Source organism: Lygodium microphyllum, chromosome 10 (genome assembly GCF_053477565.2).
Source record: "Lygodium microphyllum isolate KBCC chromosome 10, Lygodium_microphyllum_v1.1.10, whole genome shotgun sequence".
In the NCBI taxonomy this organism is placed as follows: Eukaryota; Viridiplantae; Streptophyta; class Polypodiopsida; order Schizaeales; family Lygodiaceae; genus Lygodium; species Lygodium microphyllum.
Window position 1 is genome coordinate 61,576,943 of NC_141144.1, and position 21,904 is coordinate 61,598,846.

At 41.4% G+C, this 21,904-nt stretch overlaps 1 protein-coding gene across 1 annotated transcript; it reads right to left on the reverse strand.

Annotated features, from left to right (window-relative positions):
- Positions 1-909: 909 nt before the first annotated feature.
- On the reverse strand, positions 910-7,210 carry LOC148030072 (LUC7 N terminus domain-containing protein). The gene is made up of 7 exons (XM_087686350.1): positions 6,846-7,210; positions 6,293-6,421; positions 6,167-6,206; positions 5,978-6,053; positions 1,942-2,142; positions 1,613-1,825; positions 910-1,484 (listed from the first exon to the last, which is right to left on the reverse strand). Exons 1-7 carry the CDS (start codon positions 6,889-6,891, stop codon positions 1,140-1,142), a joined length of 1,050 nt encoding a protein of 349 aa, XP_087542476.1. The 5' UTR covers positions 6,892-7,210; the 3' UTR covers positions 910-1,139.
- Between the last annotated feature and the right edge of the window lie 14,694 nt (positions 7,211-21,904).

Sequence of the window (21,904 nt, forward strand, 5' to 3'; positions counted from 1 at the left end):
TCAATCACATTGCTCCAATGAAAAGAACAAGGTTTACAGGGCACATACACAAGTATAACAAACCAGAATCAACCCACGATAATGATCAGTCCAAAATGCTGCAAGATAGTTTAGTAGAATGTTGCCAAACAAGTAGGCTGCTTTAAAGGCAACTCTTTTCAATAAAACATTATCATGATAACAGATTTATCAAATCCTATCCCAACAATCCCATCTGAATTGATTCTACTGATGAATTGAACCAAAGATCACAGAAGGTAGCTGCAGTTCACAATGTGTTACAAGTCTTCGCACACAGCATACCTAAGATACAGAGAGAGATCCACTTTCTAGACCCAACATTTGAGCTTAGGGTTGAGCCAAAAGGAAGCAAATGACTTCCAATGCCAGTAGAGCCTAAAGCGAGCAGTTCCTGTACTTAAGACCAAATCTGACTCTCCAATTGCTGTGTTTAGTAACGAACCCACCAACCTTGAGATTCAGGAACTCTGAATATATTATGGTTGTAAACCAATCCTCATATTCACTAAGACTTCTAGAGTTGAGATACATTAGAAAAAATGACCTTTTCAGGAAGAGAAGTGTCAGTTTGAAGTTTAAACCTCAAACAAGTTGTGCATTCAAAGAGCAGAGCAGAGAAAACACCAAACACAGAAACATCCATGCAAATGCAGAGGAAAGAAGAAACTCAACGAGAGTTAGGGGGTTCTGTTTTTTTCTCTAGGCAAAAGGGCAAAAAAGACCCACAACACAGGCATACTAACCTGGGATAACAGCCAATATCAAAGTGAATACTGCAACGATCCTCAAATAGTATACCTCTACTCCAATCATCTGTCAGCAGTTCACTGAGATACCTTGCGACCAGAAATGTGGCCCTGTACCAGCTATCTATCACTCCAAAACCAGTTTAAAATGATGAAAGCAATAAATGGAGTCATAACAAAACCTTTACCAGAACCCCAGCAAATGTTTGATGTAGATATAAGGAAACTGTTAAGGAAACCAACCTAAGGATCTTGAGTATTCCCAGTGCCATCTGACAGCACATTCATCGTCAGAGTTTGAAATAGCCAAGAGAACAACAATAAATAGCCTTATGGCCCATAAGCTCAACAAAAGGATTCATTAATAGCATACTAAACCACATGGTCTGGAGATCGTGAGCGACGCCGACTATGATGTCGACCAGGAGACCTAGAAGATGATCTGGGTGGTGAACGTGACCTGGTCCGCCGATCTCGTGTCCGATCTCTCCTCTCTTTTTCCCGATTCTCTCTTTCTCGTCCCATAGACCCCCGGTCTCGATCTCCATACCTATCCCTTCCATGGTAGCGATAATCTCTGTCCCTACTCCTGTGATTGTGTACATCATCTTTTGGATAATTTTCCCTCCTCGTTTCCTTCCCATTCTCCTTGATTTTATCATTGTCCTGATCCTTTTTCTTTTCGTCTTCTTTTTTCTTTTCAGCAGCTTTCTTTGCCTGCCACAGTTCCAGCAGTTTCACATTAGTATGATGTGTTCAGAAATCGAGCTTTAACCCATAAAACTTTCCTAAAAAGTAAACAGCTTGTGAAAAGTACAATTACCAACTCCTCCCTCAATACTCACTTTATATTCATTCAGATATTCACGCACCAAACTGTAGCCCACATGCTGCTTGCCAGTAACATGTGATTGTGTCCTCTCAGCAGCATCATTTGCTACCAAAAAAGAACCACAAATTTCACAAAGTGCCATCTTCTTTTCTTGTGATAATGGAAGACCACGGTCATTGGTTGACTGTTGAATGATGGCAGTCTTCTCTGCATTCAGCAAATCAACCTTCGCAAAACACAAACTCACATTTTAGTTTCCAACGAAATTGTATAGACATCCATTAAATAGGCCAACCTTGACATTAGCACTCTTTAAAATCATGGTCTACTGCATTGATAGACCTTCTTCATCAAAGCCTGAGCCTCATCTACTTTGCATTCTTCCCCAAGATTTTCTATCTGTTCAAGGAGTTTCTTCATCTTCTCTTCAATGGTTGCAAGCTGTTCAGATTTCTCTGATGAGAGTGGTAAAGCTGGTGTGGCTTCCTGGTCTTGGGCAATTCGATCGCGTCCTCTCTTTAATTTTCTCTCTAAATCCATTATCTGCAGATCATTACAGATTGAGTTATGCTTCTACTGCTTTCCACAGACAGCATTGGAGAAAAAGAGCACTCTCGATCTGAAATTGTTTTCAGCGCATTTATCCACATTCATTTTGAAGCCTTCAATACCACTAAGACGTTTTCACTACTGAGTGATTAATGCACCAGGCCTAACATTTTGGAAAGACTTTAGAAACTATTATCAGCTTCTGTCAGTAGAGTTACTTAAAATTGGCAGCACCCTGAAGAACTCCAACAGAGAATGGGCATCTCTCTTTAGGCAATAGAGATCCACAGATAAGAGTATCTGAATGTTCTCGATCATAGTATTTAAAGTCCTTCCTGCATGCACATATATGCATATACACATGCACGCAAGAAAGAGCGCACGTGAGTACGTGCACGGATGTCTCTCTCTCTTTCCAAAACAAGAGAAGGTCATGCATCATTCAATCTAGAATGAGGAAAACAGAAATGGTGAGGTAACTCCACATGGGGAACCAAAATATTGAGTCTATCACAACACTGCCACTATTGAAGATGTAAATTATAGTTCATTATCAGGCTACCAACATCTGAGGAGGATTAAACATGTTCCATCTACACAGGGCATGAACATCTCAGTCTAATAATTTGTTGATGGGTAGTAAAGAGAAAAAAAAAAGTTGTATGTTTATAGCTTAATAACCATCCAATGGATGTACAATCTCTCTTCCTTTGATGAGAAACTTTCAAGAGATTAGCTTCTGATAAGCATCAAACCATTTCCTTGAGAAGAAAAAGCAAAGGTCTTTTGAATAGTAAGGTTAAGTTTCTTCAATTTTTACAACAGTATCACTCGTGCTTCAAGAAAAGTTTGCACAGCTATGGTTCAAAAGGTCGGACTAAAGTCTTTGAAAGGGGTCATACCCTATCCCTTTACAGATAAGATGCATTTCACGTTGGATATACTGAGAATTGAGCCTGTGCATAGTATTAGCTGTGAGCCACAACACTTGGTTGCGAGTGTTAGCACAGTTCAATCAAACGCAAAACTTTTGTCAATGTAATTGTTCTTGCTCATCTTAATCCCTTGATGACAACATCTTCATTTTCATTTCAATATTTCAATATCTATTAAAATAATGTTCATGTCTATCTCATTTATTAATTGTGCTCCTCAATTCCATCATTATACTTGTAAGAAGTATGATTCATTGTTTTTTTCTATTAATTCAATCATTCAAGTTATGTATGTCTAGTTTTTTTTTGTATTCCTCACATGTCCACAACAATTATGATTCCATATATATTATCAAGCTCTTGTATCCTCTCATTCCCACCATTGTCAATGTTTATCATCTTATCATAGTTCTTAACCCAGCAACGACGCTAATGGTGCAAACAAAATAGAAGGAACTTCTTCCCTAGCTTGAGAGGAGGTGAGAACAAACGGCTGCGCAAGCTTCTAATGACATAAGTGTGAGTCATATTATTGTGGTGAAATCAATGTTTGGAAAAAGGAAATTTTTGAGACCAAAGTTGGTTGCATGAATTGTGATGGGCTATACAATCGCGATAATAGGTAGTAGAATGTAATCGATGAAGTATCTCGCTCAGGAGATTGACTCAAGAGTGTGCTGAGGTGCATCCTTACAAGGTTAGAATGTTAACTAATATTCTCAATGGATCTAGGGAATAAATCACAAATGCATATTGGTCACACAAGAGACACACTTCAATCCTATTTCTAGGAAGTTCTAGAACATGGTAGCCCAAGTTTGCACGCATCCCATCAAGCTCATAGCTACATCCAACATAGGGCTTACTAAAGCTTACAATCAAGAGGAAAGGAATGTATATTGCTAACCTATCAAGGGTGGCAATGGAAAAGTCTAGGCAAAGGTACATGCATATTGGAACAAATTTAGGCCCATGTACAAATGTTACTTGTGATCGCCCACTAGCACTTGGCCCATTTGCAAGACAAACAAATTCAAAGTTCTCACACATCCAATGAGATTCACAACTAGTTCAAACTCAAGGCTCAATTATGTTTACATGCAAGAGGAGAGAAATGTTCACTGCTAACCTATCAAGCGTGGAAAAAATCCAATCAAAGCTATATGTATATTGAAAACCTTTTAGGCCGTGGATGCACAAGACCCCAATAGAACTTGGACCACATGACATGACTGAAAAAGTAAAGTGACAAACATCTCACAAGTCATAATAACCACAACTATGTTGTAAGCTTGGACTAGGGCTATTGGTTTGGTTGAGCTACTGAGTAATGAGTCAATCCCTTGTTACTAGGATTTGAGTTGACTCTCAAGTAAGACTTACACACAAGAAGGGTTTTTGATGTCATTCACAACTTTAGTGTACAAAAGTTGCCATCCAAAGAGAATAGCTAGCATAGAATTCACCCCAATAAGCCAATTGGCACAAAAATAGCCAGCCCTGGACAAGTGATTCTATGAATAAACAGCCCCTTGTCTACATAGACACAAGTTTGACATGTGATTGTGCGGTTGACTGTTCATGCATGTTCCTATTGTTTCTCTCTACCTCATTGCTAGCAGTTTGCACACAGCCTACACCTCATTTGCTGCACTTTTGCTCAATCTGCATCATCATCACTGCTGATCAATCCACACCCAGTTCAGCGCTCAGAACAGTTACTGCCACTGCTTCATTTACAGCCTGTGTGCAGGTTGACAGCCCCACTCTCCTGTCATGACAGTTTGCTGCCCCTCCCAGTGCCATTCCTTGCTTCAATTTGCAGTTCATCTCAGCAACCAGGTCTAACTATCTTCATGTCGCCTGCTGCATTTTCAGGCTGCATTCCTGGCCAGTTTGTACCATCCACTCCATGCAGTTGGTGTGTGTTTCTATGGCCAATTCCTGCCAGTGCCACTATCCTCATAACTACCCTTGCTGTGTTTTGCAGCACCAAGCCTTGATGAGACTGTCTACTCCCACAATTTGCAGTTCCTCTCAATGACCAGGTCATGATGATCCCTCCTGTTGCCTGCTGCCTGCATTTTCAGCAGCCTGCTTTCACAGCCAACTCTGGAGTCCACTCCATGCCAATCATTGCACTGAGTTCTACAGTAAGTAAAGAAAAGCACGCACATCTTCCTAGGGATAAGTGTGGCAGGGCAGAGTGCAGCAGAGCAAGGTGCAAGAGCTGGAAGAGGCAGTGGAGACCGGGGAAAGAGGAAAGAAAGCAAAGCAAAATAGGAAACCAAAAGGGGGGGGGGGGGGGGTTTGGGTGTGGCGCTGGGTGTCCATGGGGTGGGTGCTTCAAAGGGTATTGAGACACCACAATATGTTGAGAGCTCCTCTCAACTCAACACTTCTTCAAGGAACCATGTGAGCAAGCTACGTGAGTTTAATATTATCAAAATAGAGGGTTGGAGCCATTGGTAGTTACTATTTACATCATATCTTGTGATAGAACCTGTTTATTTTCTCATCTAGAGAAGAATGTCAAGGATACTTACTGAGGTTAATATGAGTCATAATTTCAAATACTAAAGGCATCACCAACCTTGTCGCATTGTCAAATTTTGTTATTTGAGTCATTTTCAAAAAGCATGACTCTTGCAAAGTACTTGGAACCCCTACAATCAAAGGGGATATAGACACATGAACCTCAGAGCCGTGATTCCAAAGATTTCCAATTTTTCCTTCATAATGGCAGCCTATGCTTGTAGGATTTGTCTACATCTATGTTTACATTAGAGCCAGTGACAACACAAAAGAACACATTCAAAACAAAAAAATTGCCCCAAGCAAGATGCAATGGATGTATAAGTCTGACAAAGTTCAAACGTTCGTAGAAACCATACCAATTTGTCACAAAATTGAGCAAGCTCTGCTTCAAGGCGTGGCACATAAGAATCATGCCTTGTGGACTTTTCAAAACTGTAAAATCAAAACCCGAGATTTTCAGACACAACAAATTATGAAAAGAAAGCCAAACATCCCTCGACCAGAGCCTACTATGGGGAACAACTATAGATAGGAAAGCCTCTCACCTCTCCTTCAGTTTTGCATCGTGAATCTTCGGACATGGTCCTGAAAAGGGCAATGAGATAGAGATGAACATAAGTCCTGATAAGAATAAGTTTGAATTTTGCGAAGCTGACAGCTTTGCAACCTACCAAGATTACTCTTTGTGTTAACAAATAAGTCATGAGGACAAAACCGTATAAGATAACAACCACAAACTTCTTTGTCATCCCACCGAACTTCTCTGTACCCTTTCTTCTCCTCATCTGTAAGATTTCGGGCTGCAACAAAACAAGACATATTGTTGAAATAAAGAATTCCCAGATATCTCATGCAATTGAACGTCTACTTGTAGGTTGCAAATGCCAGGCTTGCAAAACACAAACTTAGGTAAAATTAAAAGCAAGAACATCCCAGAGTTATCCATTAATAATTAGAAGTCTGATTACAGGTCTAAAGCATGTTATACAGGTAACAAATACGATGGGAATTAGACAACATGGGCTGTTTTAAGCAGCCAGCATAAATTCGTCGACATTATCTTCAAGACATCATGCTAAAGTGTAGACGACATGATGTGACACCCGAAAACCCAGGGGATTAGAACCAAACGGAAAGAATACTAAGCTTCGAACATCATTAGATATGAAGGAGAATCCACGTGTGTTATGTTCTCCTGCACAAAACCAGCAATGGCGAACGCACCTGTACCCATTAACTCATCTAGCAAAGCGCGCTGTGCGTCGACCATTTTCCTGCTGCTGTATTTCCCTGCTGCGGCTCAGCAAAGTCAAGGCCTGGGCTGTATGTATATACTGCAAGGACCTGTTTTTTAATGTCTGGATGCAGTCGAACGGCGAAGCATGCTTAGCCGGGATTTGCATGTACGAGCATCAGCAAGCGTGCTTCGTGAATCGTCTCCGACGGAGATCGAACGCAAACCCTAATTAACCATCCGCCTCTCGTACGCGCACGCAGACGAAAGCTCGAGACGATGCCAATAATCTTTGCAGCCACCAGGGGTTTCTTTCACACAAGAAAGTCTTCACTGATGCTTTTCCCTGCCCGCCCCTCTCACAAATCTCTCTTTTTAACGTGTTTTCCTTCTCCGGTTCTTTTTTAATGCGGTAAATAATAACATATTTCTCAAAATGTTTACATCTTCTCCACAAGGTGGTGACTAGCCAACCCATTGGGATCACTTACATCTTCTACGCATAATTGATGATGTTGAGTGGGTTGGCAACAAAGGCGGTGACCGACCAACCCATTGAGATCACTTATGTTGTCTACGCATAATTGAGGATCTTGAGTGGGTTCGCATCAAAGGTGGGAAAGAGACCCTAGCCTATCGAGAGTTGTTTGGCTCTCCTCTGAAACCTACGAAGGAGAATGTCTCGCATTGCAAGATCAACATAGGATGGCTCTGAGTATTCACAATAAGGGTCTCAATAGGTGGTCTGATATGTGGGACACCAAGATGTTAAGAGTGGAGACCGACTAAGGAGGTGGCGACATAGCACAGATTAAACAAAAGTGAAAGGGCTTGGATCAAAGGGGTGGCAGCCAACAAAAGAGAAGAGTGGCCCACATCCCATATCCAAAATAATCTAAGTCTACTAGAATGCTTCCAAACTGAGAGAGTTGCCCTTATTGATGCTAAGAAAAGAAAAGACTTTAGAAAGCAAGATAGGAGGTTTTTCTTTATAGTTTACAAGCATTGGAAGAGCAAATACCCCATGGCCAAGTTGAGAACTTGGCAAAGGAGAATTAGAAGGGTGTGGGGGTGCACCCCCTCACATGGCTCAACCTAGTCCTATGGTAGACCATAATGAACAAGTGGTCTACAAGGGAGAGACTATCCAAGTTAGGGAGATGATCATCGCTTTGTGGATCGTCCAAAAGACGTGGAATCTCTACAACACCTATTTTGAGAGCGCCAAGAAGTAAGAGGTTTATGGCGAAAAAGCCAACTTCTATGGACATATTGACTACAAAGGGGCTCTTTTGGGGGACTTTTGAAACCTAAATGACTCAATAGCTAAATTGTGGAATGTAATTAGGGTTGTCTCCATTCCCCATATCTACAGATTCATGAATGCTAGGTTTTTGACAATAAAAGCTTCCACGATGCTAACTTTGGATCTTGTAATAAGGAGGAGATGTTAGGAGTCCTTAAGGAGTTGGGAAGGAAGAGAACTAGTTATAGAATCTTTCACAAGTTTTTGAGAGCATCAAACTGATCCTCAATCAGTTCATCATCATCATCTTGCTCATGTATTTATTTCTCACATATTAATCAATGTACCATATTTTTAAAAAAACTCAAAATAGAGTTTCTCTTACCAACCTTTCTCATCACCAATAAGATCTCATCTCTACTCTCGAGTTTGTCAATTGAAGTCCATGTTGTTGCTTTCCCAAAAAGCCTAGCATTTCTATGCCTCCATATATTCCTAGCTATGATAGCGCTAATTACCTCACACAGTTATATCCACTAATTCATTGAGAGTACCATAGTCATAAAAGGGATCCTTTGATGTCTACCTTCCCATAGAAATTGGTTTTCCACCCACTTCATGAGCATAGCTCATAGACTTTTGACCTATTGGCATTCCCAAAAAAGTTAATGCAATGACCTAATGTGCCGTTTGCAGAGGACACAAAGAGAAGAGTACTTGCCAAATTTCTCTAACTTCTCCCTTGTAGGCTATTTGCTCATAACTGTCTTCCAAAGTCCCAAAGTCAATTTCTTGGAGGGGGTGCTCACTCCCTACCCATGTCTACTTGACCCTCCTCTTCTAGGTCCTCCTTTTGGTTCTAAGGAACCTTTTCCTCTGACATTCGTATTTTTTGAAAACATGCCTACCACCCCTCAAGAAAAAATCTACCCACTTACTTGCTTCATCTAGCACCTTGCATTTGTTTTCAGACCTATAGCACTTGAGCAAAACGATTTCCCTTGCTACACATGATGTTGGCTTGTCATTGTTACACTTCTTAGCCACCTGAGCTAATGCTCATCCAACTCCCAGTGTTAGAAGACATCATTTAATGGTTGCCATGGAAGGTTCTTACCATCTCACAAATCAATTTACCTTTGGATTCTCTTTCTCAATGGTGTTTTGGCCAAGTGTAGGTCACCATTGATAGGTAAGTAGCCATCTTCAAAAGTGTCAAGGCACACCAGATAACTTGCAATAGGCTCAAGTCTTGTTATCCATCCCCTTTACGACATTTCTACAAAAGATGACATTAGAATTGGCATCAACAAAAAATTGTGAAATAAAGTATTCCCCTTCAAGAAGCCACAAGGGTTTGAGGGTCTCCTTCTATACCATGCAATCTAATTTCTTCAACATAGGATTAGTGACAATGACAAACAAGAGGGGTGCAATGGCATCCCTTCCTTATTGATCTCAAGGGTTTTGAAACTGGGATGAGGTATTAGGGGAGAGAGTTTGGACCATTCCAATGCAACCTCCACCAAAGCCCAAGGCCTCAATTACTAATATGATCAGCTCCCAACAGCTAATTGAGAGCTAATCCAATCATACGTCTCATCAAAATTCATGTTCACAAGTAGAGCTTTTTGGATAGACGCTTGCAATCGCCCAATCCACAACAAAAGTCAAATTTTAATATGGCATTTCAAATTCTCCTTTGGAGTACAAACCCATATTGGAGAGGGTGGATATGCATTTAAGCCTTAGAGCTATAGACTTTGTAATAATCTTATTTAAAGAAGATGGTGAGAGAGAGAGAGAGAGAGAGAGAGAGAGAGAGAGAGAGAGAGAGAGAGAGAGAGAGAGAGAGAGAGAGAGAGAGAGAGAGGAGGGAGAAATGCAAAAAGAGAGAGAAAGAAGGGGAGGAAGCCATGGAAGCTTGGTGAAGATGAAAAGACAGTACTTTGTTCATTTCTGGATACCCTAATTGGGTCTATTAACACATTTGATACATTAGTCAATGTGACTAGGTATTTACCCCATGATTCCTATGTACTCTCACTCTTTACAATCCATCTCGACCCCAAAGGTTTTGTTCCTCAAAAACAAAACAAAAGAGGGGGACTTATTGCAGTAGCTAAGGAGTAGGGCTATAGAGTGCTACTTTGATCAACATTACAATGAGAGAAATTTTGAAGAGGGGAGCTCGTATCCAAATAGAATTGGGGTGTATGGGTATATATAGATGAAATATATGAAATGAGAATTGATACATGAGAACTTAGCTGCCAATTCATTACAAATAAGGTCTTAAAGACTACATACAACATGTTGTCCACCATAGGCCTACTAGGGTAAATCAACCATAACTCTTGATGGACTGCTTTGAATGGGGCATGCCACATGTTAAAATGTAGCTTATGATGAGTACTATTAGCCCGTATATGAAGCTCTTGGCTATAATTAATGTAGGTACAAAACTATTCTAAATTGGAGTGTTGTCTACATACAATTTGGGATCAAAACAGGGCATGTCCACCTAGTCTTCAGCCCATTGAGCCTATCTTAAGTGGGAAAACTTCTCCAAAATGGTGGCTAGTTACTAAAAGGCTTCTTCCAAGGGTAGTCCTTGCCATTTGATGATGAATTCTTTAATGGATCAAGACCTCAAATTCTATCTCATTGCCCAATGATTACCTCTGGGGTATATTGGATGATATCTTCTTTGTTTGTGGGGGGTATCTCCTCCAAATAGTCCATTGAGATACCAATGAAGGGCTTCAACTAGCTGACATGGAACACATCATGAATCTTGGTTGAGGAGAGAGAGTTCTAAGCAATAAGCCAAGTTAACAACTCTCTTTATGATACGATATGGGCCATTAAACATATGGGCCAACTTGTTACTGTTGCCATCTTTGAGAGTAGAGTAATGGGACTTCAACACTTTCAAATGGACCAACTCTTTCTCTTGGAACTCCATGTGCCATCTCCTTTCATCAGCATAAAAATTCATATGATCTTGTCCTTTCTGAAGATTCACTTTACATTGCTAAAGCAAGACATGCATGTGCTCTAACTCTTCTCTACTCTAAGGGTTTATCTTGTCATTAAACATAATCATAGGGAAGAGAACCTTATACCCATATAGTGCCTCAAAAGGAGGAACCCCAATTCTAGAGTGAGTGGAGTTGTTGTATGTGAACTCAACCAAAACATAGCTAGACACAAAATCCTTGATATCCCTTCATAAGCCATTCTAGTGAAAGCTTTTGGAAATCTTATCATATATCTTGAAGACACCCAAGTGACTAGCAATGGGGCAAGAATGCATCTCTTCCATGATCTTCTATGTGAAGGGAGAAATGTGAGGGATAACAATCTTGCCATGGGACCACATACGAGTCCATTCTTAAGCTAATATTGGGAGTTTTTTCCATTACCACATGTTGTAAATTCTAAAATATGTGGTTGAATTCTTCATTCAACATGTAGGCTTCTTGGAGCTTCTCAATCCAATCACTATGCGACTCTAATATGGATGACACTCTGCATGCCCATATCAATGACAATGAATCAGCTACTACATTATCTTTGTCCCTAGTGTGAGAGATATCAAAATCATAATTCTGCAAAGTTGCCACCCATCTCCTCTACCTAGGAGTCAAAGTAGACCGAGTTAAGAAATACTTGAGAACTCAACGGTCACTCTTCACTTGAAACTAGCTACCATAGAGATGATGGTACCATTTCTTAAACATTTGTTTGCATTTATTAAAAGTATAAAGGATGGCCATGGTCATCAACATTCATTTGCATTTCTAAACAATATGAAGGATGGCCAATATCTCTTGGTCATAAACATTCATATGCATTTCCTTTTCATCAAGCTTATGGCTCTCAAAAGCAATCACACCATGTTCTTGCAGCAAAACAACACCTACATCTTTGTCACTAGCATCACATTTAATGGTGTTCTTTTGAGAAGCCACGGCATACAAAGATAGGGACTAAAGTAAGCATTTCCTTCAATTGATTGATCAGTTATAGCATCCCAAAAAAATGGTTTCTTCTTCATTTGATCTATCAAGGAGGGTGCTTCAATTGTGGCATAATGATTGATGAATCTCTTACAAAATGAGGATAGTCCAAGGAAACCATGTAAGGAAGTGGTATTAAAGGGAGCGGGCTAGTTTTTATGCATTGCATCTTTTTGGGGTTAGCTTGTATGACATTTTCACTCACAATATGCCGCAAGTACTCCATTGATATTTGCATGAATGCACACTTGTGCTCTTTAGCAAAAGACCTATGCTCTCTCAAGACATCAAACACCCTTGTGACATGTGCCAAGTGCTCTTCCTTTGACTTGTTGTAAATAAGAATGTCATCAACTAATACAAGCACAAACTTGAAAATGAAGGGGTGAATGCTCTGGAATGTCATTGGGACATTTTTCAATCCAAAAGGCACCACTAAGAAATGGTAAAGGCTAGGACTAGTCCTAAATAATATTTTTATATCATCACCCTCTCTTATGTGTATCTGATGGTAGCCGCATCTCAAATCAATCTTAGTAAAGTATGGTGCTCCTTTTAGCTTGTTAAGCAAATCATCAATCTTGGGGATAGGATACCTTGGTTCTTGACCGGTCACGATTCTTGATCATAATCTTATTCAAGTTTTTGTAGTCAACGCACATGCAAAGAGAGCCATCTTTTTTCTTGACTAACGGGATTGGGGATGCATAAGAGGAAGAACTCAGCTCAATAAAGCCCATCTTAAGCAACTCTTTGACTTGCTTTGCAACTTCTTCGTGCTCACACTTCGATAGTCTATAAAGGGGCTTTTTCATTGGCTTAGAACAAGGCTCCAGGGAAGTTGTAGGCATCTGAAACAAATCTTTATACTCTTCAATCAAGGTTTTCAATGTTGAATTCTTAGTCACTTTCAAGGTACACATATGTGATCTCTTTATTTAAGTGCAAAACAAATATACGAGAGCATTTCTTAAACTCCCATTCAAGTTGCTTTGTTGTAATAAGCTAAAAATCTATATCATTTCAAACTGACATCTCCCATTTTACATGCAACAACATTGTCATGTTTGTTTGAGGCTTCAATCATAACTTTATTGTATTCTAGTGAGGCAATCATAGGCTCTTCCCACTTGTTTCTTGTAGCCATCCACACATGCCTCATTCTCCTGAGGATACATCTCCCATTTTACATGCAATGACTCTGCCATGTTTGTTTGAGGCTTCAATCATAGCTTTATTGGATTCTAGTGAGGCAATCACATGTGTCGTCCTCTTGAGGAAGGTAGGGTAACTTCACCTTAAAGGGAGGGTCCCTTCCTATGTACCACCTCTATTGTATATCCTAAAAGTCACCTACAAAGGATAGTAATCTAATGCCATTTGGGTTTGCAATCCAGTGCATCATGTATCATCCACTGCTAAGAGCCATCCATTCTTTTAGGAAGGGCAAAGGAGAGACTTTGGGCCTTAAGGCTCAATGGGTTGATTCTTGCACCTCCTGGTTTCCTATCAGCAGTTAGGAGATGCCATCCAATAGCCGGATAGCCAACAAAATCTCCTCTACCCCATAAGAATCCTCTCAATGTTTTTTCCACCTCATTCCAGGCAAATTGAGAGAAAGGCAAAACAGACCCAACATATATAGTTGCTGAAGAGAGAATGCTCTTGATAATGGTCAGCTTACCAACAAACGAAAAGGGGCTACCTCTTCTACTTTCCACTTTTCCTTGAAAATTTTCATAGAACTAGTTGAACATTTGCTTTAGAGATATACCCAATCTTATTGGTACTCCCAGATATCTCATTATCTGGCCATGCTTTATAAAATTGAAACCCAACTACATAAGTCATTCCTCTAGCTCCTTCCATGACAAAAAGAGAAGCTTGGTTTTCTTTTCATTAATCTTTGAAGCAGTCAGCGTTGAGAATTCTTTATATATCTCCATTAGATTAGTCACAGATTATTTATCAGCTCCGATCACAGAAGAGTTATCACATCAACAAAAAAATTGGACTGCAACTTGCAAGCCAACGGAAGTGGAAGACCTTTGATTGAGCCTGTTTATAAAGCCTTATCAATCCTCCTAAGCAGTGGGTATGTTATAAGTGCAAACAAGAGGGGGGCCAAAGGACACCCCTGCCTGATGGACCTATGTAGCTCAAAGGGTGATGTGATTGTGCCATTGATGCTGATAACATCTGTAGCTTCTTTAAAGAGAGTATTCACCATGCCAATAAACATCGGCCCAAATCTCATAGCTACTAAAACTGTTGTGATAAAGGACCGGTTTACTTTGTCATAAGCTTTATCCCAATCCATGTTGATTAGGACAAAGTCTTTCGGCAGGGTCATAGCATGGTCAATTGACACAATGAGATTCAGCACAACATCATGGATCTTTCATCCATGTATGAATCCATATTGCTTCAGATGAATTAGCCTACCAAGAAGATATTTAACCCTTGTTGGCCAGTGCTTTGGCAAGTACATTATAACTGAAGTTAAGCGTAGTAAGGGGCCTCCAGTTTGAAAGAAGTGTTCTATCATGGGATTTAGGAACTAGTTTGATGAGCCCTTGATTCACATAGTGGGGCATGATCCTTGAGGCTCTAATGAAATTCAAGAAATCCACCAAATCTGCATCAAACACTTCCCACATTTTCTGAAATGCTTCTATTGGTACACCATCAATACCTGGAGCTTTCCCAGACTTCATAGAAAACACAACTTGCTTGATTTCATCCAGACTAAAGGGCTTGTTGAGTAATAGAGCTTGATCCATACGGATCCTGTTAGCAACATCACTAAGGAAATTATCCACTCTCCCTTAAAACCCGAGCACTTCCTTTGGAGGCGTTCCAACAATGGAAGCTAGATGATCTCTGAATGCTTTGGCAGTCAACTCACGACCATGCACCAACACACCCTACTAATTGACAATGATAGTCACTATCTCTTTTTTCTGTTTTGCCCTAAGCTTTGCAAAGTAGAAGGCATTAGGACCATCTCCAAGGAGCTCCCACTACCCTTTGAGTTGTACTTTGGCAACTTGCATAGCCTCATTTTCCATTTGTTTAAGGTACTCTAGGCTCGTAAGAAGCTTGCGTTGAGTAATTGCATCATCATGGTTGCTTTTAACTGCCAATAGCAAGGCTCCTCTTAACTGCAATGCTCTCTCAATATATCTCCCTCCTGCAAGCCACTTTCCTCCTTCCTTGCCATTTTTCCACTTCAACAATTGCATCTAGGCACTTCTTCCATTTGTAGTCCGGTGTAACATTGGAATCTTTGACCTGCTCCCATGCCTTCACCATTCTACCAACAAACTGTCTTTCCTACAAAAAGGAAGAGTTGAGATGGAAAGGAGGTGATCCTTGAAGGAAGTGAGGATCGGAATATGGTCTGAAGCTGTACAACTATCAAGTATCATATACTTGATTCCTCCACCTATCCACCAGGCTCTATTTGAGGCATAGAATCTCTCCAATCTGGATCCCCTCCACAAAGCACCTCGATGTTTATTATGCCATGTTATTTTCTACACTTCTCCTCCACCTACCATCAATGCGAAGACTTCAAGCTCACATGACTTAGAGAAGGACTGCCATGAGTCTTTTTCCTCAATGATCATCTGGCCGCCCTTATGTGATTTGTCACAAATCCTCTCTGTCATATTCCAGTCACCCCCAAGTAAAAATTCATGCCTTGGAGGTGTTGGTTAAGATATGCCCATTGTTTAGCCTTAGATTTTGAGCACTTGCTAGTATAAACTAAACATACAATGAATTTCCCCTCATTTAGCTCGACACTTACATAAACACAACTGCCATTTCTGGCCAAAAAGGCCAACTACAACTGAAATATTCTTTAATGAGAAGTGTGCCTCCTGAGACTTAGCATCATATAATGTCAAAAATCCTGGAATGATGAAGGTTTTGCATGCTTCCTCATTCAGTTTGATCTCCTGCAAAGCAATGAAGATTGGTTTTATTTTTTTGATTATCCTGAAAAGAACCTACTTACGCATGTTCGAGGATAATACTTTGACATTACAAGAGAGGAATTTAATATTCCTGGAAATGCACAATCTCTAGGCACAGTGAAGTCGGGAGGTCCAAGCATTTCCCGATCCTTGATGGGAGCATTGTAGTTTTGATCAACAAGCACGTTTCTAGCCAAAGCTTAATAGAAGGCTTGCCATTGCTCTTCCTAGTGATGCCCTTGTTCTCTTGAGCTTTAGGATGCAAGTTCATTTTATTAACTTCCATTTGATCTTTAGATTGCACGACTTCAATTTGAACCTTGTTGGATGTAGTTTCCTTAGACGCTTCCTTCTTGGCATCTACTCCTTGAGCATGCATCTTTGAAGATAAGGCTTTTGAAGAAGCATTAGATATAGCTTGCTTCTCCTGTTGGGTTGTGAATCACTCCTCCTCCTTTTCTTTCTCATATTCCTATGCCAGATTATCAACCTCCTCGCCATTCTTATTAGGGTAGTTTCTTGCAAAATGCCCACTCCTTTTGCAATGATAACATGCATTAGGAAAGGTACCGAACTTGATTGACAATAAGACCTCCATGCCTAAAGGGTGTTACAACTGCAAAAATTCGGGCGGCTCGTTACATCTATCGCAGAGTATGTGTGCATGATTGGTAGACTTAATGAGGCCCCTAGGAGTTGTTGGTGTAGCTGCATACAATACCTTCCCAAGCATCGTTGTAATGGCAAGTGTTTCATCAACCATCCATGGCGGGATGTGAAATAGCTCAACCCAAACTGGGCATTCGTGATTGAGGACACCTTCAAGGGAGAAAGAAGAAGACCAAGGGAGGGCATATACTAGATTTCATCGATAGCCCATTGTTGTTGAAGCAAGGCGCCAGCCTTTTTCTACTCTAGAAGCCAGGTAAAAATTGCAACCAATAAACTTAAATTGACAAAGATGGGATTTGCCTTGATACGTGATGTCAAACCACTTGGGGAACTCATCCTCCATGGGGGGTCTCCCCATTAACAAATAGATAGACACTAGTAGCAAGGAGGGAGGCATACTTGTCCTGCACCCTATCATGGGAGAGGGCAATCGTCGCTTTGTGAACCCTGGCGCCCTCAGCAGCCTAAGACCTACAGAAACTATTGTGCCTTTCCTGGTCTTTTCTCAATGCCTTCTCCACTGCTCCATATCCTACGCATGTTGTTGCAATGCCTCCTTGTACTCCTTTGATCTATTGCCTACACCTTCATGCTTATCTGTACATTGCCTTTTACCCTAAGTCACCAGCATGCACTCGGGCCCCGCACGCACCGCATTAACTCCTTGTGAATGCGCTTGCCATGTCAGGGTTGTGGGTTCTTTATTTGCCACATCTATTCACCCAATGGATCTCGTTCAAATCTTTACTTAGAGAACTAGCATGTGCAAACCCTTGTATGGGCAGCTTTGCCTCAATAGCGATTCCAGCATAAAGTCAATTGCTAGTTAGCATACATGATAGCAAATAGGTCACTTTTATTTAGCATACAAGAAAGTAAACATTTCATTGCTATTTAGCATAGAAGACACCAAACACGTCACTACTAATTAGCATACAGGATAGCACATAGGTTACTGCTAATTAGCATATGACACACTATTGATTAGCATACAGTTCTTGATTCATGGGGATGATGTCATGATGGTGATACGGAATTAAAAATACATGACTAAAGCTATATATTTGACTTTTGGTTAGAATGGAGAAACTTTCTAGTTATCACTTTGGCTATGAGTACTTTTGCAAAGAGCAATCATCTCACACTTTGACTCTTAACTCTTGGAGATTTTACTAGTGGGATCTTTCACATTTGATCTTTGAAATGTTTTATATAGCCATAAAGTTAGCTAGTCACTTAACTCTATAATTTTAGATTGCGCCTACCTCCCTACTTTGGAAGTTGAATAACTAGAGCTACAACTGTTATCTAGAGATAAAGTGTGAAGAAAGTTGTTTTTCATATCATAGAGTATCCGTCTACCAAAGGGTTCTCCTAGATTCACTTAGCTTAGCGATATATATCAAATTGTTTTGAATAACTAGGTTACAATCCTAAGTAGTCCTTGTTAGTGCACTCTCCACTATATATGTGTATCCCTATAGGAGTATTGGTGGTTGTAGGTGGCTCGGGGCACTTTTTACTCCCCCTAAGGGAGGTTTTTTCCCCCAGGCTAATAATAGCCCATGTGACCTCATCAGGAGGCTAGGGGCAGTATTATTAGGCTAGTTCTAGGCTTTTTATGCTTAGCAAGCACAGTGCTTAGCACTAGTGCCTATTATGCACAAATCCCTAATCTAGGGTTGTGTGCTTATGATTGAGGTGTATCTTTTTGATGATGTACTTTTTTCCCGTCACGTAACTTTAGCTCACTCTTGCTTCCCTCACTCTGTGTGTACTTTCTTGCTTTTTCATTTGGTATCAGAGCCATCCCATCACTCCCGTGAGCATCCCATCGCGTACCCTCAGCTCGAGAGCTTCATATCGACTCAAGACATTCTGGAATTGACAGGAACTGCTGCAAAACAGGCCGCTGCCACTCTTTTCAGCATATGGGAGGTTGTACCTTCGATTTGGTCGCGGGAATCAGCACCAGACTCTCACACGTGTGGTCGCGCTCAGTTCTAGACCTGCAGTCGCCCCCTGTCGAGGGTCTTTGAAAGCTTCTACAGCCTCATACACATGCTCAAGACAGCCTACAAGCTGATAAGCTCAGGCGCGCACAGTTTTAGAACAGTTTCGAGGTCATTCTCAGCGTGTTCAGGTCAAATCGACAGGGAAAATAGCTCCAGGAGCTGTTTCGCCACATCGCGCCTCATTAACAGGGCTGTACAGACCTGTACATGCTGTGTCGACACTTGAATCAGTCATTAAATCAACCCAGTATCACTTCCGATTGAGCGCACTGCTGAAAACAGCTTCCAGAAGCAATAAACAGTTCAATTTTGATCTGTTCCAGCTTGTATTTGCAGCGCAGCAGTGATTAACAACCTGTGGGTTTGTGAAAACGACTGTATTTGCTGTTACCAGCTCTCCCGTGACTTGTGGGTTCTCCCGAGGACCGATACAAGTGTGAAAAATTGGGGCTTTTGCCACCAGGGTGTTGCTGTAGCTGATTTTATGCATTGGGCAGCGTGTACGCAACAATTGTGATCAGATTTACCCTTCCAATCAAGGGGCTTTTCGACATTTCTTGTGTGTATGCCTTGTTTACACTTGGTACAACAAGATTGTGCCTATCCACTCAGGAATTGAGTGAGAAATTGGGGGATTTTATGCTTTATTGTGGTGCAGCAGAACAGGAACACTGTGTGACAGTGTGTGTGGATGCTATGCTCTCAATTTGAACACTGAGAAGGGATTACAGTTTTGGGACAAATTTGTATGCATTGACATTGCCCTTATGCAGTGGGACAGAGTAAAGCAAGTGATTGTGTCTAAATCTCGGAAGAGATATTTTGTTTTGGGATTTTCCTTTTATTTTTCTTTCAGGTGATTCTTGTGCAATACACCCTACGCAATGGGCAAGGATGGTGTGTTGGATTTGCTCTCTGTTGAGAACAAGCTTGATGGGAGCTCCAACTACCCACTGTGGTCATATATGATGAACCACATACTAGTGGCACACGGGTTTAGCAAGATTGTGGAGGGTTCAGAACCTCGTCTTGGCTCTCGTGTGACCTCAGACATGGATGAGGACTCCACTTGTACCACTGGCAGAAGAGGTATTCCAGCTCCACCCCCAGCTTCCACCACAGATGCACAACAGAAGTGGGATGAGAGGGATGCTAAAGCACATGCTATGATAGCATTGTCGGTCAAAGTTGCGCTTATACCTCACATACGGTCTTGTAAGTCCGCTAAGGAGGCATGGGACACCCTGGCTAACCTTTATCAGGTACGCAATGAAGCCAGGGTAGCCTATCTTAAAAGGCAGCTTGATCATTTAGTGATGCATGAAGGAGAGACTATGGATAGCTTCATTACCAAGCTTAAGGACTTGCGTGAGCAGTTGATTTCCTTAGGGGAAGACATGACAGATGGGTCTATGGTCACTGTAATGCTGAATGGTATTCCTGAGTCTTATCAGGCTCTTGCTTCTACATTGAGGTTAATCATGCAAGGGAATCCTGATTCCTTTCGCTTTGACAACCTAGTGCAGATACTATTGCAGGAGGAACAATCAAGAGAAAACAGGAGCATACTTCAGCAGGGTGATCAGGCCTTCATGGCAAGTCAAAAGGGCAAGGGTAAAGCTGTGTCTGGGGCTGCATATAAACCAAAAACAGCAGCCAACCAGCCAACTGTCAGTGGGGAAAAAGATGAAAATCAGCCCAAGAAAAAGGGGAAATGTCATTATTGCAGGAAACCGGGTCACTATATTGGTGAATGCCGGAAAAGAATTGCAAAAGAGAAGGAAAAGGGCACAAAGAAGGAAGCAAATGTAGCACAGGCAGATGCATCTAGTGCAGAGAAGAAGGAGACAGCCAATCTGTCCATTGTCTCGCATGGAGACGAGGACTTTGATGATGAGTGGGCTTGTACATTATCATGCTCGTACAACCCTTCTATGCACACTACAGATGAATCATGCCTCTCTGTGACCTCTCAGGAGGATTGGTATTTTGACTCAGGTGCTAGTAAGCACATTACCTCACAGAGGAATTTATTTTCAGTTTTTGATGCTACCTCCGAGAGAGGTACAGTTACATGTGCCAATAACTCCGCTTATGCTATACAAGGAGTTGGCAAGATTGTACTTACAGCCACACAAGGTGGATCTTTTACACTCACAGATGTACTTTATGTTCCAGGAATCCAGAAGAATCTCCTTTCCGTCCCTGCTATTGCCATGGGAGGACTTGAGGTGACATTTTCTGGAAGGAAATGCACAGTGCATGACCTTTCTGATGAGGGTTGCATTGTTGCAACAGGTACTTTATGTCGTGGGTTGTATAGATTGGATCACTACAGGGCTGGAGTACATGATGCTTGTGCTGTGATTACTAGTGATCAGTTGGCCATTGCTGAGCTGTGGCATGCCAGGATGGGCCATCTACACTTCAGGGGTTTACAGAGATTGCAGGCACATTCTATGGTGGAGGACATGCCACCCATACAGTTACCCTCTCGTCATGTGTGCGAGGGATGCATATTGGGCAAAATGCACAGGACCCCAGTGCCTAAGTTGTCCACATATGGGGCTGCCAGGAAATTGCAGCTCGTTCATTCAGATGTTTGCGGTCCTATGAGGACCAAGTCCATAGGTGGCTGTGCATACTTCGTTACATTCATTGATGATCTTACATGCTACTCTTGGGTTTATGGACTGAGGCATAAATCGGAGGTGGAAGCACGGTTCAAAGACTTTATTTTGTTGCAGGAGAATCAGACACAGGAAAAGGTTGCCACCCTTCGTACCGATCGAGGGGGGGAATACATGTCTCATACTTTTCATGCTTTCTTGGCAAGCAAGGGTATTGCCCATCAGTGCACTGTGCCATACACACCCCAGCAGAATGGTAAAGCTGAAAGGTTCAACCGTACTGTGATGGAAATGGCCAGATGCATGCTTAAGGGGAAGGGCCTCCCTAACAAATTTTGGATGGAAGCACTGCAGTGCAGCAATTATGTGCTGAATAGGTGCCCAAAGAAAGCTTTGCAGAAGTATGAGAGGACTCCATTTGAGATGTGGACCGGCAGGAAGCCTTCTGTCAAAGGCTTCAAGGTTTTTGGATGCTTGA

Coding starts and splice junctions, on each gene's coding strand:
- LOC148030072 (XM_087686350.1), bottom strand. CDS start 6,891: ATGGTCGACGCACAGCGCGCTTTGCTAGATGAGTTAATGGGTACAG. Junction 2,143..5,977: donor CTCAATTTTGTGACAAATTG/GTATGGTTTCTA, acceptor AATGATCTGCAG/ATAATGGATTTAGAGAGAAA. Junction 1,826..1,941: donor CTCAGGCTTTGATGAAGAAG/GTCTATCAATGC, acceptor TGTTTTGCGAAG/GTTGATTTGCTGAATGCAGA.